Source organism: Phoca vitulina, unplaced genomic scaffold (genome assembly GCF_004348235.1).
Source record: "Phoca vitulina isolate PV1807 unplaced genomic scaffold, GSC_HSeal_1.0 scaffold4, whole genome shotgun sequence".
Classification (NCBI taxonomy): Eukaryota; Metazoa; Chordata; class Mammalia; order Carnivora; family Phocidae; genus Phoca; species Phoca vitulina.
In genome coordinates this window covers 33,227,978-33,243,880 of record NW_022589707.1, presented here as the reverse complement: position 1 = coordinate 33,243,880, position 15,903 = coordinate 33,227,978, and the positions used below count along the sequence as shown (strand labels likewise).

General features: G+C 44.5%; 1 protein-coding gene across 7 annotated transcripts in view; it reads right to left on the bottom strand.

The window, feature by feature from the left end:
• Positions 1-15,903, bottom strand: part of ELMO1 (engulfment and cell motility 1) — a 514,971-nt gene that overhangs the window by 407,278 nt on the left and 91,790 nt on the right. For 6 of the 7 annotated variants that reach the window (XM_032401761.1, XM_032401766.1, XM_032401767.1 and 3 more), the window contains one exon: positions 10,641-10,788. In XM_032401761.1, coding sequence (XP_032257652.1) covers positions 10,641-10,718 — 78 coding nt within the window. In that variant the 5' untranslated portion in view covers positions 10,719-10,788. Of the gene's footprint in view, positions 1-10,640; positions 10,789-11,035; positions 11,346-15,903 lie in introns of those variants that run through there. The other variant, XM_032401765.1, reaches the window with a different exon arrangement.

Sequence of the window (15,903 nt, the reverse complement as noted above, 5' to 3'; positions counted from 1 at the left end):
CCTGAGATCATTAGCTGAGCCCAAATCAAGAGCCGGATACTTGGAGCACCTGGGTGGCTCAGTTGGTTAAGCATCTGCGTTCAGCTCAGGTAGTGATCCTGGGGTCCTGGGATGGAGCCCTCCCACCACCGTCAGGCTCCCTGCTGAGTGGGGAGTCTGCTTGCCCCTCCCCCTCATCGTGCGTGCTCTCTCTCTCTCTCTTTCTGTCTCTCTCTCTCTTTCTCTCAAATAAATAAAATCTCTAAAAGAAAAAAAAGAGCCAGATGCTTAAGCACCTGAGTCATCCAGGCGCCCCCATAATCATTTTGAAAATGGATATATCTTCTCTCAAAGCCATTTGGTTGTCTTTTCACTATGGATGGCTATGATGGAAGGACAAAAATAAATCTTTATAAAGCCGATTAATAAAATGTAATAATATATTTAGAATGCACAGTGGGAACAAGGAAAGGCATGTTCCTCTCACCACAGCCACCCCCTTGCAGAAATATTTCCCTGCTGAAATCCACCTAAGAAAGCAAACTAAATTCTGCAATTCATTTTCAGAAGGAAAAGCGGAATGCTAGAGTTCATTCTTGCTCAATTAAACTGAGCTCTTGGTTGACGGGACAACTATGTTTGCTGTCTTTCTCTTCCAAAGCATGGCAAACTCTATTTTACGAGGTTAGATAGACTCCGTCACACACAGAGAGAAAGAGCTAAAACCAGAAAGGGAAGTACCCTGGTTCATTTTAAAGGAAGTTTAAGAAATAAATGCAATAATGCCAAAGCCAACAGGTGCAAAAATCAGATGAGGGACGACTATTCCTGTCACAATGTCCTTCTACCATATTATGACATCACAAAAAGCACCAGCAGCACAGCATCACACCGGCTTTGGAGCATCTTTGTTTCGTGGAACAAAAGGAGCTCTTGCAGGTGCTGTGTGTACTCTCCGAGAGCAAGGGGAGTGGAAGAATTAGCAGGACCATTTTACTGATGAAGGTGTGAGGCACTCGCTGAAGGCTACCGTGGGAACCAGAAGGTGTTCTCAGCACAGAGCGTCAGAAATCTAGAGGGCCTCACAACGGGGACTTCCAAACCTGGGTCCCAGAGCACCAGCATCACTGGGGAGCTGGATAAAAACAGGAATCCCTGGGCCTCCAACTGTACCTACAAATAATCCTCTCCGTATGTTCAGTATGTTTCATATGCGATTCCAACGCAGAACCAAGCTTGGGAACCACTGATTTAGTCCATTCGAGACACAGAAATTGGTCTATTGCCCAAGGGACATTTGGCAATGTCTAGAGACATTTTTGGCTGCTTCAAGTAGGGGAGGGAATGCTACTGGCACCTACTGGGTAAAGGCCAGGATGCAGCTTAAATCCTAAAATGCACAGGACGGCCCTCACAACTAAGAATCATCCAGTCCAAAATGTCAGCAGTGCTGAGGCTGAGAAATCCTGATCTAATCCAACTGCTTGGGAAAGAACAGTCCAGGAAAATCACATGACTTTTAATTTTTGCCACACAAGGTTGGAATCTCCCATTCCAGAAATTCAGTCTCATTTTCCGGATTCTATGGAATTTTATAATTGTTTATTGTGGTAAACTACACATAACATAAAATTTCCATTTTTAAATATATGGTTCAGTGGTATTAAGTAGATTCCTGTTGGGTATTCTGTGTGCTATGTGATCTTAAAGCTCCGAATTCAAAACTTCTTATTTAGAGCTCAGCTGTCATTTTAGTTCACCAGGCTATCGATATTTAAATGTCATGGGAATTCTGGGTTTTCAAGCTACAGAACTGGCTTTAATGCACTTAAGGGGACGTTTGTATTCTTGCCTGAAACACAAAAAGCTTGTTCTCTTCTATGTACCACTCTGAAAAATTCATAATTGACTCCTAATGGTTACCATTATTAAGCAGAGCGTTGAGTGATTATCTCACTGAATCCCCACAATGCCAGGAAGGATGCATGAATATTGCCAAATTCTTCCTTACAAAGCAGGAGGCTTGTCCCCAGTCACACAGCTCTTAAGTGACAGCCCAGACTTTGAGTCCATATGCGTCTACCCCCAGTCCATGCTCGTCAGCACCAACCAAACCGCCTCTAAGCAGTGTCCGGCCTCAAAAGGACGTCTCGCTTCAGGTGGGCTCCTTCTATAGTAACCCAGGTCACTTGTCACATTTTCCCTAATATTTTAAAAAAATACCGTCTTTGCTTTCAGAACACAATGCGTCCCTGGAAATCACATCATCAGTGGACGGAGCAAGCAAAATGGCAAGGGTGTATGTGTCTGCTCGAATCAGACTGCTGTTAATGGTGGGGGCCGACTGGGGAGGGGGCATCAGAGATGGGGAACCTGAAAAAGAACTACCGAGCAAGTAAAAGAAATCAGACAAAGACAAATACTACACACGGTACCACTTATATGTGGAATTTTTTAAAAAATCAAACTTACAGAAACAGAGAATAGAAAAGTGGTTACCAGGGCCTGGGTTGGGGGTGGGGTGTGTGTGGAAGAAATAGGGAAAGGCTGGTAAAAAGGTACAAACTATCACCTGTAAGAAGAATAAGGCCTAATGTATAACATGGTGACTATAGTTGATGACACTGTATTGTATAATTGAAATTTGCTAAGAGAATAGAACTTCAACATTCTCACACACACAGACACACACACACACACACACACACAATAAATATGTAAAGTGATGGATGTGTTAATTAACTCGACGGGGGAGCAGACTTTCACAGTATATTTGTACATTAAGTCACTGTGATGTACACTCTAAATATCTTATAGTTTTATATGTCAATATACCTCGATAAAGCTGAAATGAAATTTTAAAAAAAAGAGAGCTACCGAACAGATTTATGGTTTAGAAGAAATTGCCTGGGTTTCAGCGTCACTCAGTGCTGGATTCAAATCAGGAGCTTCCTAGCTATGTGACCTGAGGCAGACTAATGAACTTGTGAAAAATTACAGACTAGGGAGTCTACAGTCTGCCTTGTTGGGCTGTAGTAAGGGCGTGAAATCCTCCGTGCCGAGCTCATGGTCCGTGCTTTCATCACTACTGCTACTGCCATCATTATGTACAGAATGAGCAAAACCCCAACATCAAGCACAACAGTGTAAACATGCTTTATGCAAGTAATGAGCTTTAGGAAGGTCTTGGGTAAATCAAATTTATACATCTTAAATATACTACAGAAATAAGACAGTTGAAGGAAAAATGCAGGCAGTCATTCTGTACATGCTTACCTAAAAGCACATCATCTAGGTTTCTTTTAGGCAAATAAAATCCCCAACCATATATGGGTAGGGGGTGCTACTATAATTTTTCTGTTTGGAGGATGGAGAATATCAACGCTTTACTCTCATCCTTACTGCTCATAGTTCAAACCTAAAGCAGACACACACAGAAACAGAAATCAATGTGAGGGATCACAGCATACAAATGTACATAAAACACAGGCTGACCACCAGGAGCATATAACCTACTTCAAAAGACATGGGTACATTAAAAAAATGTAAGTAACATTCTGTGCAGAATATATGAACTGAATAAAAGCTATAGGCAAAGGAAATGGTATAAGAAATCAGAAGGATGGAGAAACAACTGCATGATAACACACAAAAAAAGGTTTGAGTAGGAAGGAGGCTCTGGGCAGTGCTCAGTGAAGCCAGGATTTAAAGGAATGAAGAGCTGAACACAAGGGCAGGAGAAATCCAAGCAGGCTTACTCTTAGAAAGAAATTGCAAGAGATGAACAAGTGCATAAATGTGCATGGACACACTTCTAAAGGGGCAGCTTCTCTAAAGCAAGATGGCACTTGAAAATTGCACACAGCACCTGCACATACCTTGAACCCTGGATAATATGAAGGGAAATCATGGAGAGGACATGAAGTCAAGTTAAACAATCTGACTCAAGTCTCAGGATCACTCAAGAATCATCTCCATGATTTTTTTTTCAATTGTGGTATACTCTCTTCAAACAAAATCTTTCCCCAAAGCACCCAAAAATGACACAGGTCAATACAAGCTGCTGTTGCAGGAGTGACCTTGGAGAGCCCGGAAGCACACTGCATACACTCCTCACCCCTGAAGCATCCGAGAAGGATCCTTGAGAAGGATCCAGCTAAGGGTGAAAACCATGCATCTCTCCCCATCATCTTTTCTGGGCCTGAACCTGAACCCAAGTTGTCTGTCTGGTGCCCAGATAATAGAGATGATCCAGACCCCTTGCCTCCCCAGATGGCCCATGCTAGCTTTTCCTCAGTAGAAGTGGGCTCTATCTCCTTGTACGGGCAGGATGGAGTAGATGCACTTGGGGCTATAAGCAACACATCCAATCCATCCGTCTCCTACAGGAAATAACTTCCAAAAGTCGGTAACACCTATGAGACCGCCTTTCTGCAGGTTTACGTCTGGGCAGTTTCACCAAGCACCTGCTTGTGTTCTGTTGGCAGGTGAAGGTTTATCTAGAGAATAATATATCCATCAAACAGAAGAATTGGTGGCCCACAAGTCAGGCAGGCTGGTGACAGAGCTGGTATTACTTAGATAGAAGTTATACTTGAAGCCAAGAGAGAACATGGAATCTAGACCAAGAGGATCAGTATCAGTGTAGAGGGCTAAGCATCGAGGCTAGGACAGATTTAGGAAAAAGGAGAGACATGGAATCACGAAGGAAACTCACAACACCTAATCAGACAAGGGGGGAGAATCTCAGAACTGCAATTTAATGAAGGGAAGGGGGTGTTTCAAGAAGATAAGAATGAGCAGCTTTGCCAAGTGTAACCAAGAGAGCGAGGTCAACCAAGGCGGAGTGAAGACCACCTGATTTAGCAAAGCTGAAGTCACTGCGGCCATCAGAGGGCAGCTCCGGGGAGAGGAAGGCTGTTACTCATCCGAAGGTTAAGTAGACGCTGCTGCCACACGGGGAGTGGCATATACTGACAACATTTAAATCAACTTGGAACGGAAAGACAAAAAATAAATCACACACTAGCAAGAGAATTACTAGGTCGAGAGAAGGGTCTTCCAAGTTAAGAACAGAAAAGCTTATTGGTGAACAGCCAAAGAGACAGGGGTTGGGGCAGACTGAATGCCCTTGGAAAAAGCAGGACCACCTCTTCCCTGCTCTGCCGGCCGTGGTGGGAAAGAGGACAGCAGGAGACAAAGGCGTCATGGGCTCCGTGGAGGCGTGCAAACACATCAGCGGAGGGGCTGTGAGACACAGGCCGGAGTGGAGGCTTTCGGGCCTCGGTGTACTCCTTGGAAAGAAAGGCATGCAGGGCAGAGGCAGGAGAAACGGGAGGCCTGAAGAGCAGGTGCAGGAACAGAACAGCTGCTGCCCAGAACGCCGGTGAATGGCCAAGAAACGGAAGACGGTATCACCGGGAAGTGCTAGGGAGCCAGTGACTATTCCACAGCACAAACTGGACACTGGCTGTGTGTCCAGTTAGCATTCTCCCTTACTGCTAGATGATGCCTCCCATTTACTCTTTAGTTGTCTCTCCTTCCTAAACATTAAAAACATTAGGCAGAGAAAAAGGAGAAAGCGAGGGAACTGTTCATGACGAAGGGCAGGTAAAAAGGAAAATGAGCACGTCTCATTTTTTTTTTTTTTTAAGATTTTATTTATTTATGAGAGAGAGAGAGAGAGCAAGTGAGAGAGCACACCAGCAGGGGGAGGGGGTAGAGAGAGAGGGAGAAGCAGGCTCCCTGCACAGCAGAGAGCCCAATGCAGGACTCGATCCCAAGACCCTGAGATCATGACCTGAGCCGAAGGCAGATGCTTAACTGAGCCACCCAGGGGCCCCAGGTCTCATTTTCTAATCGAAGGAGAACATGCTTAAACCAGCAGCAATGAGGGCTGTCTTTACGGGGTGATTACCCTGAGCCAGGCAATGTCCTACATTCTTTTCACACATTTCCTTTAATCTTCACAACAATCATGAAAGTGGAAAATCATGATGTCAGCTTTACAAAACGAAGATTCTGAGGCTCAAAGACGGTAAGTGAGGCTCTCACAGAAGCGGGGGCTCCAGGGCTCCCACCCAGGTCTCAGTGTCCTGGAGCCTGGAGGGCATCGGTTTGGCCACACCAGCTCTCAAGAGACACCCCTCGTCAGAGCGGTGTGGGCTCCTCGCTCTTGATTGAGAACTATGCTCTGCAGAAAGCAGAAACCAGAGGAGTGCGTGGGAGCCTTTCAGGCTCAGTGTGCCCCCGACAACCACCCACTATAGCCTCAAGTGGCTCCTGAGGGTGAAAACTCAGCAACAGACAGTGAAGGCCAAAGCAGAAGCCTCCAGCAAGAGAGCTTACACCTCCTTTGACAGCCTCATACGGTAGCGCAAGCTCCACTTGTAAAAAGCCCTTCGGAGCTTTTCCTACCGAGTGGAAACACAGAAATGTCTCCTCACAATTTAGAAAGAAGACAAACCAGTCCACTCATGCAGACATCCCCTTGAACCAAACGGGCATGGGTAGCACAAGGCTGAGCAGAAATGATCCCCACTCACCAGGAAGCTCCCTCTCCCAGTTACCCATTAATTAAATATCCATTTATTAAGGACAGAGTGTTCTCCAGGCACTAGAGAAAGAGCACTCAAAAATGAAGCCCTTTCCAGACTCCTGACTATTTCTCGTGAGCCCCTGGATCACGAGGTGTGGGAGCCCCCACATCAAACTCACTTAGGGCTCATCACAAAGCAGATTAAAAGCCCCCACGCCTGGCCAACAGCATCAACATCTCTGCAGCTCGGCTGGAACTGGGCATTTTTCACAAGCTCCCTGGGTGATTCTTGGGCACACTCCAGGTCAAGTCAGACCACTGGTTTAAGTGAACACTCAGTGGTAACACAGGTGACAAGTGGAAGAATACTCGAGGTTTTAGGAGAACACAAGGCAGCGATGCCTAACCCAACTTCCAGAAATAACCTTTTAGTGAAATAGTAGCCACCCAGGGTAAAAAGGAGCAGAGTTTTCTGAACAAAGGTAACATGCCATGGGAAAGGGGCAGGGTATGTGATGCTCAATGAACATGGGAGAAGATCAGAAGAAACCCAAATGACAATCACTGCTTAAGTCCTCACTGCATGTGCAAATACATTTCTAATTCTTGTGCCAACTTCTGATGTGATCAAGAAACACCACCTGACGTCAACACAGCCGCCAGGCTCTCCCTCCAACTTCAGCAGCTGCAGGGTGATCAAGGGCTGGGATTCTAACTCTTTCTGTGAGGCAATGCCAGGAGGCCCACAATTTGGCCAACTGTTTAAAAATATAATCTTGAGGGGCGCCTGGGTGGCTCAGTCGTTAAGCATCTGCCTTCGGCTCAGGTCATGATCCCAGGGTCCTGGGATCGAGCCCCACATCGGGCTCCCTGCTCCGCGGGAAGCCTGCTTCTCCCTCTCCCCACTCCCCCTGCTTGTGTTCCCTCTCTCTCTCTCTCTGTCAAAATAAATAAAATCTTAAAAAAAAAAAAGTACAGTCTTGAGAGTAAGGGAGGCCTGGGTTTATGTCCTGGTCTCGTGGACTGGCAAATCACTTAATTTCCATGAACACAATATCTGCGTTTGTAAAACCAGAATCATCACCAAGAATGACACAAGGAAACATCATGTACCTCCTGATACAAGGCCCCAAGAAGGTCACAATGTCATCTCTCTGGCATTTCACCCCAAAATGCAAAATCTGGGGGGAAAGCACCAGAGAAATCCAAACTGAAGGACATCCCACAAAGCTGTTCTGTACACTATAAAATTATCAAGATCACAAAAGATAAAGAAAGACTAAGGAAACATTCCAGATCAATAGAGACCAGAGGGACTGGACAATAAATGTAATAATACATGATCCCGGAGCGATATCGGACTGGGGAAAACACCTATAAAGGACCTTATTGGGACAACTGATGAATCTTGACTATGGACTATGGACTCAGAGTTAGATGATAGTTTTGAACTAACGTTCAATTTCCTGGCTTTTATAAAGAGACAATGGTTATGTAAGAGAATGATTTTGTTCTTAGGTAAGACACACCGAGTATTTAGGGGTAAAGGGGGGTGATGCCTCTAAATCACCCTTGGATGGCTCAGAAAAAAAGATATATATTAAAAAGAGAAAATAGAGAAAACAATAAAGCATATGAAGCAAAACATTAATAATTAAAGAAGCTGGATAAAAGGTAGCCAGAAGTTCTTTGCCATTTCTCTCTTTGAAATTGTACTGAAGTAAAGTTACTCCTCAAAACTATCAGGCCATGAAATAACAAGGAAAGACTGAGAAACTATCAAAGGCTGGAGGAGACCAAGGAACCATGACAACTATATTACAGTGCGGCTGGCAATCCTGGATTAGATCCTGGAACAGAAAAAGGATATTAGTGGAAAAACTGCTGACATCCAAATAAAGTTGAAGTTTAGTTACCTAAGTCACATGCTATTGTTAATTTCTTAGTTTGGGGAAATGTACCAGTTACACTAAAATGTTAACATTAGGGAAAACTGACTGAAGGGTATATGGAAACTCTCAATAAAATCCTTGCAATTTTTCTGTAAATCTAAAATTGTTCCAAAATATAAAAGATAATTTTTAAAAAGTAACAAGACACACACACAGCAAAGGCCATCGCCAAAGGCAAGGACGGGACTCCACAAACCCTTACGAATGTCTATCAGGAGCTGCTGTTTTACAGCAGAGGTTCCCAAACACCAGGGGCCATGGCAGAATGAAAAGGAAGTCATTTACTAAACCACTGACTTAGCATCTCTTGGCAGAGGGTCCCCAAGAACATTTAAACAAGTGCCCCAGGTGATTCTGATGAGACTCAGACTTGGGCACCAGGTATCCAACTCAGCACTTCTCAAACTTAACTACATCCAGGAGTCCCCTGGGGATCTAGCTAACATGCAAATTCTGGGTCAGGAGGTCTGGGGTGGGGTCTGAGACTCTGCATTTCCAGGGAGCTCCCAGGCGAAGCCCAAGCAACTGTCCTCAGCCACACAGATGGAGAAGGCAAAGCAACAAGACAGAAGGGGCCTGGGTCCATGACACTGGAGCATCCCGCCAGGGCAGGACTGCCCATGTGGGTATGAGAGGCCAACTTCTCTTTGAAGCCGTTGGTTCTCTCGGTTGTAGCCAAACCTAATCCTAACCATATTGAGTTTGCACCAAGTAGTCCCAGACATATTTTAAAATTCAACTCATATCCTCTCTCGAACAGCACATGAAAAAGGACAAACATCTGTTACCTGACACAAATGTAGATAAAACCACTGGGTGGGCTTCTCCATCTGCACGGGTTGCTTCTAGAGCTTCACAAAAACAACCTCAGAGAGCAGTTAAAATGACCATGATGAGCTGGACTGATGACAACTTTTTTGACCACAATCCTAAAATTTTACCCTTTCTCACATTTACCCTCAAGCTCAACTAGTTCTGATTTGACCTTTATAATTTATTTTGAGTCTTTTGGATCCACACAATGCCATACAACTCTTGCAGTATTCTTCAACCAGATAATAAAATCTGACTGGGGGCAAAAAAGTATAGATCATAATCATAAAATAGTATTGAGAACATAAATAAAAACTGGAGTTGCCATGGTACCCTAATTTTGAAAATGTCGAAAGCCATCTAGAATCCTACGTTATTTGCTTTATGAAACCCAAAGTGTACATTAAGTCTCAACCTTTTTTTTTTTTTCCCTTAAATCATCTGCTCTGGAATGACATGAGTAACCTTCCTGAGATAACCTGTAATCAAATCCAATCAAAGCTACACCAAAAGATTGTCAAGATCCAAGCTAAAGGGTGCCTTTAAAGGTAAGGTCATTTAAAACGTCTTCTGTATATTTTTTTAAATTTTTTAAAGATTTTTTAAATTTATTTGAAAGAGAGAGAGAGCACAAGCAGGGGGAGCAGCAAGCAGAGGGAGAGGGAGAGGCAGGCTCACCGAGCAGGGAGCCTGATGCGGGGCTCGATCCCAGGACCTTCGGGATGATGACCTGAGCCGAAGGCAGACACTTAACTGACTGAGCCACCCAGGCCCCCCTGGATATATTTTCATTCAGTAAATATCTATGGAGATTTATTACATGCCACACAATACACAAGACACACAGTGCATTTTACACTAATAACAAAATGATAATTGGCTAGGATGCAAGACTGAGTCCTTCTATACCAAAATAATAATCTCATTATTAAGCTGTTAATATAATGCACTTGTTGGCTTCTGCAAAGATCGAAGGGGAAAGTGAGTCAAAAAATTAAGTTTTGTATTGCCTATAATAAAACAATATGCACATATTCATGAGCCCCTGCCAGGCAGGGCTAGGACAGCCTCCACTGTGTCCACTGCCCAGAACCCTGTCCACTAGGCCCTCCCGCCTCTCTCACAGCCTCAGACACAAACCCTGTATTGACGCAATCCGAGCCGACGTTGAACGAGTATAAAAACCCCATCCATCGCCACTGTATGTGGTACAGAAATCAAACTACACTGCAACTATTATTGCACAGATTTTTCAACACAGCCGGGTGGGGGGTTGGAGAGCTATTCAAAGTCTGTGAAAATGCCAAAACAGAAAGAAGACTGAAGATAACCCCCACGCTGCTGCCGGCATTACTGACCTGATCGATTTCCATGAGTTTGGGGTAGGCGCCCGGCCATTCTATGGCCACCTTGACGATGTCCGCGGGCGGAGGCATGGTAAACCCCGAGAGTCCGAAGCTGGTAGAAGCGGGATCCTACGGTGCAGACGGCCGCACGTGTCTACACCTAATGAGGAATGACAAAAAGAAAGAAAAGTTGCTCGGTGCCGATGCAGGGCGAATTCTGCTTCATCACTTCCTGTTTTCACTGGTGGTTTTAGGTATGAGAAACGGCTCTGGGTGCAGAACACAGGGCACCAAGTGCACCACCAGCCGCTCCCGAGGAGAGAAGACAGATGAGGGGAAGGTGCCGACGCCCTGGAGTCAAAGCCTCCAGCAGACGCGGCCCCGTCGAGGGATGGTGTGTCCCTTACCACCGGCTTCGCCTCCACACGGTGCCCAGGGTCGGAATGAGCTGGGCTCACTCTGTCCTGAGACATGTAAACTTCTCGCGCTCAATAGTCTCCGGAAGAACAGATTGCCCAGGAAGTCATGGTCAGGAAGCAGCATTTCTTTAAAGTGTTTTCTGTGTGTCACAAATAGAGCTCCGCGCTATAGCAACCAGGATATCATGAGGAAGGCGAAATGCCCCGAGGTTCGCACACATGCACACGCACGCTCCCTCCCCAAGGCCACAGTTCACACACGGCGCCTTCGGGGCGGGGGAGCCCACTGACTGATGCGGATGGTGCGGCATTCAGAACGGACCTTGAATTAATTGTGTTGCTTTCACAAAGGAAGATCGTCCTCCGCCGCCTCTCCCAGATGAGCCCGTGTCTCTAGGATGACTTTTTTAACTTAGTATTTTTGAACGGGTGAGACATTTCATGTGATTCAAAACTTAAAGGTGTATGTGAAAATATAGCGTAGAATCTCCCTCCTCCTAAAGTTACACATCCACCCGTTGTCCACTTTTACCCCTATTTCTCCAGCTATCCCATTCTTGTGTGCCCCTCCAGAATGGCTTCATGTATATAAGGCAAACGCAAAAATATCTTACATTTCCCCCTTTCTTTAGAAAAACAGAGGTGGCATGCCATACCCTTTTTTTTTTCCATTTTGTGTATTTATATATTAATGCAAATAAAGCATCCTGGCTCCTTTTATAGCTGCATAGTTGTTCTCTATATGGAAACATCCTATCTGATGAGCTCGTTCTCTGTCACCTGGGCCCTCAGGTGATTTCCTACTTTCGGCTATTGTCAATGAGGCTGTGGTGAAGAGCCTTATGCTCGCATCATTTTGCACATGGGCAGGTATATCCTTACCATAGGTGCACAGAAGTGAAATCGGTGGGTCAAAGGACACAGGCAGTTTTATTTTATTCTATGTTTTTAAAGACCTATTTATGGATTTGAGGGGAGGGGCAGAGGGAGACAGAGACTCTTAAGCAGAGTCCGCACTGAGGGCAAAGCCCAACTCTGGGCTTGATCTCACAACCCATGAGATCATGACCTGAGCCGAAACCAAGAGTCCGCTGCTTAACTGACTCAGCCACACAGGTGTCCCGATCATATGCAATTTTAAATTTTGATAGCCATTTCCAGACATCCCTCCATAGGCATTGCACCAATCTACACTCCCTCCAGTAATGGATGAGGCTGCCTATCTCCACACAGCCTCATCAACAGACTGAACATTTGCATACCGGATGCACTGAAGAAATATATCACATGTACTTTTTTTTTTTTTTAAAGATTTTGTTTATTTATTTGAGAGAGTGAGAGAGAACATGAGAGGGGAAAGGGTCAGAGGGAGAAGCAGACTCCCCGCTGAGCAGGGAGCCCGATGCAGGACTCAATCCCGGGGCTCCAGGATCATGACCTGAGCCGAAGGCAGTCGCTTAACCAACTGAGCCACCCAGGCATCCCAAAAGGCAGTCACGTGTACTTTTAATGTGTATTTAATATGTATTTCTCTTATTGTGAATGAGGTTGAACGTAAGGAGGCAAAGTCCCATGTCCACTTTCCTGTGAACTGTCCAAATCTTTTGTCCCTTTTCTATTGGGTTCTTGGTCCTTTCTTTTCAGAAATTGATCTGTGTATGCAGATTTTGATCAAACACGTGCCTTTGGCTCTTTATCAGACCAGAGTAGGCCTTGTCAGTTACTATCCCCATCTCAGTGGTAGCTGGACATCACTGAGATGATGAAGATAGCAGACTTACTAATGGCCACCTGGACAGCACCGGCAGTTAGAGAAATAACTAACTCCACCAAGCTGACAAGTACCAGAAATGAACCCAAACAAAACTGCTGCTCCTTTGGCCAAGGATGATGAGGGAAGCCTGCTGGGAGGCTAATCAGTGCTAACCGGCAAAAGCAAATCTACAAAGCTGTGGTTCACTCATTCAACAAACAATTATTGAGCCCCACTATTCTGTGCCAGGCCTGTTCTCAGTGCTGGGGATACAGCAGCAAATCTAGATGTTAGACAGCTCAAGGGATACGGAGCAAAATGCAGCAGGGAAGGAGCATCTGAAGGGTATGAACGTATCTGCATGAGAGGGGCCGAAGTACAATGGTAAATAGGGAAATCTGGGAAAGCTCCACTGAGAAGGCAGCATTTGAGCAGAGGCTCGTGAGATGTGAGGATGTGAGCCAGGAGGACATCTGGAGAAATTATGTTGAAGGCCAAGGAAACAGCCAGTGCAAAGGCCCTAAGGCAGAAGCAGGCCTGGCATATTCCTAAAACAGGCAAGTGGCTGAAACCAAATAAGGGCAAAAGTAGTTCCAATAGCAGTTGGGTCATAACTTGGGAGGGTCATTCACCATTATCTTGACTCCCTAGACGCTCTTGGTTTATGACTCCTAAAGAAGAAAGTTCATGTCCCTGCTCAAGAGTATAAATTGGTACAACTTTCCAGAGGTACTTTTGGCAAACTGTACCAAAAGCCTTACGATTTCGTATTCTCTAAGTTATTTTATTTTTCTAGGATATTTCCTCAAGAGATAATTATTCACTTAACTATAACAATGACAATTGCTGTTTTGGTTATGACCCCCAAAACTTAAAAACAACTGAATATTCTACAACAGGGACTTGTTAAATAATTATGAAGTCTCATATATGCAAATACAAGTAGACGATCTGTACTGGGGTCTTCTTCTTCACAGTCTGTATGCTCTTTTATTCACCTGAGAATTCTACAGACAATGTATTATGTCTATACCACATCACTTCAATTCAGGATCCATATCAGTTATATACCCTAGAATAAGAATTAAGAAAACAGGTTCTAATGTGAAAATAGACTGTGTAAATATTAGGTAACTCTATTCAAACAAAGAACACACAATTTTGAGGGTCAAGAGAATACATAATGAAAATTAAAATGCATTTTGAACCCCTTCTTCCCTCCTCTGCACAAAATAGTCTAGAATTACACTAAAAGGGGTCATCTAACCACCCAGGAATCAACAACCAAAGGTGATTTTCTTCCCCTTTAACCAGTATTTATTTCTCAAAGACTGTTGAGACCAAACCTGTTGAACAGGTGAGAATACAATGATGTGACTCTCCCTGAGTCCCTGTGGAGAATAAGAGAGCAGCAGTATACAAAGGAGCCATTGAGAAAGCCAAGAGGCTAGGGGGAGTCCCCTGGGAATTCACTTGACAAGTCCAATTAGACCTCATCAGCGTTGCCCACAATAACAAACAGCACAGATGGGGCTCCCGTGGGGTAGAGTCAGGTGCACAATCGCTGAGTGAATAATCCAGTCACATCGTTATCCTCAGAAGTCCACATTTTATCCTCTTGAATTTATATTTGCATGAGCAACAGTTAATTCTAGCTCATCAGAGCCACCAGCAGTAAAACTGAGCCTAATGTTGTCAAAATTGCCCAGTAAATATAAGGCATGTAAATCTGTGTAAACAGCCTGATATAATAATTCTTATGCAAACTAAAATTTAAGAGCCTCTAAAGGGAAGTCTCTGCAGCTGGCTAGACACTCCAACCATTCTGTCTTGTAAGGTAACTCTCAAGTTCCTGGAGGCAACTGGGAAAGGGGTGGAGAATTCTACAATGTCCCTGCTTGCCTGCTGATTGATTTACTTTATTCCCATTTTAACATGAAGATTCTACAACCTTAATATGCATGTCAAATGGCTTATTTATAGTTGAGTGAATTTAATGAGGGATGGAGGAGTCGCTTTTTATCTGGGAGTTAGTTACTCAAGTCTGCGTGTCAGTTAGATGTGACTACATAACCCTTGAGCAAGTGGAAATCTTCTTTATCATTCTGTTGAATGTCTCCTTCTTAGCCTTGGGCCACGTTTCCAAGACAACGGAGAGACACCGTTCTTGATTCCATCTAGAAATCTGTCTGTCTCTAGACATTGTTCTCTGCCCAAAGTTCTACACGCCTCTGAGTTTGAAGCTCACCTCACTGTAGTCTCTTAAAGATCTGTTACATATCTACATGTTTTCCAGTCTATCTGATTAGGTCTTGGGAAGAATAAAGTTCCCAAATATCCGATCTTCACCCCCCTCCAATTTCCCATATAGTTTTCGCTTTCACTCCCTGTAATGGCTTTAAACCCTTGTATCTTATTTCTAGTCTTTCTGTTACACCAGCAAACTCTATTAAGAGAGAGAGAGAAAAAAAATCAGCCTAAGAGGACATTCCTATAGGAGCTGCGTAATGGAAAAACTAACACACTTGCCCTGGTGAACTGTGTGCGCCCACCATTGCACTGAAAGAGCCTGACAGATGGGCCAGTAGAAGCCAAAAGGCAGATCAATGGGAAAGAAACACCAAACAGCTGGATAAATGACTTGCTTCAACTCCTCTGTCCCTTCCTTCCTCCCCAGGAAAACTGTCCTCTGCCCCACTGGCCATCATTATCTACTGGTGACAAATTATGTAAAGATTATGGAAATAGTGGGGTTAGCGAATTTGAATAACTTCCCCCCAATATTTACATATTCCAGAGGTGGTGGAGGCCCCTCTCACATGATTATGGGCTACTGCGTTCCCCTGAAAATGTTGAGGTCCTAACCCCCGGTACCTAAGAATATGACTGGATTTGGAGATAAGGCCTCTGAAGAAGTAATTAAGTTAAAATGAGGTCATTAGCACGGGCTGTATTCCTATCTGACTGTCCTTATAAGAGGAGGAAATTTGGACCCAGACAGGTACAGAGGGACAACGATCTGAGGACACAGTAAGAACAAGACCACCTACAAGCCAGGGAGAGAGGCTTCAGAAGGAACCAACCCTGCCAACACGCTGATCTC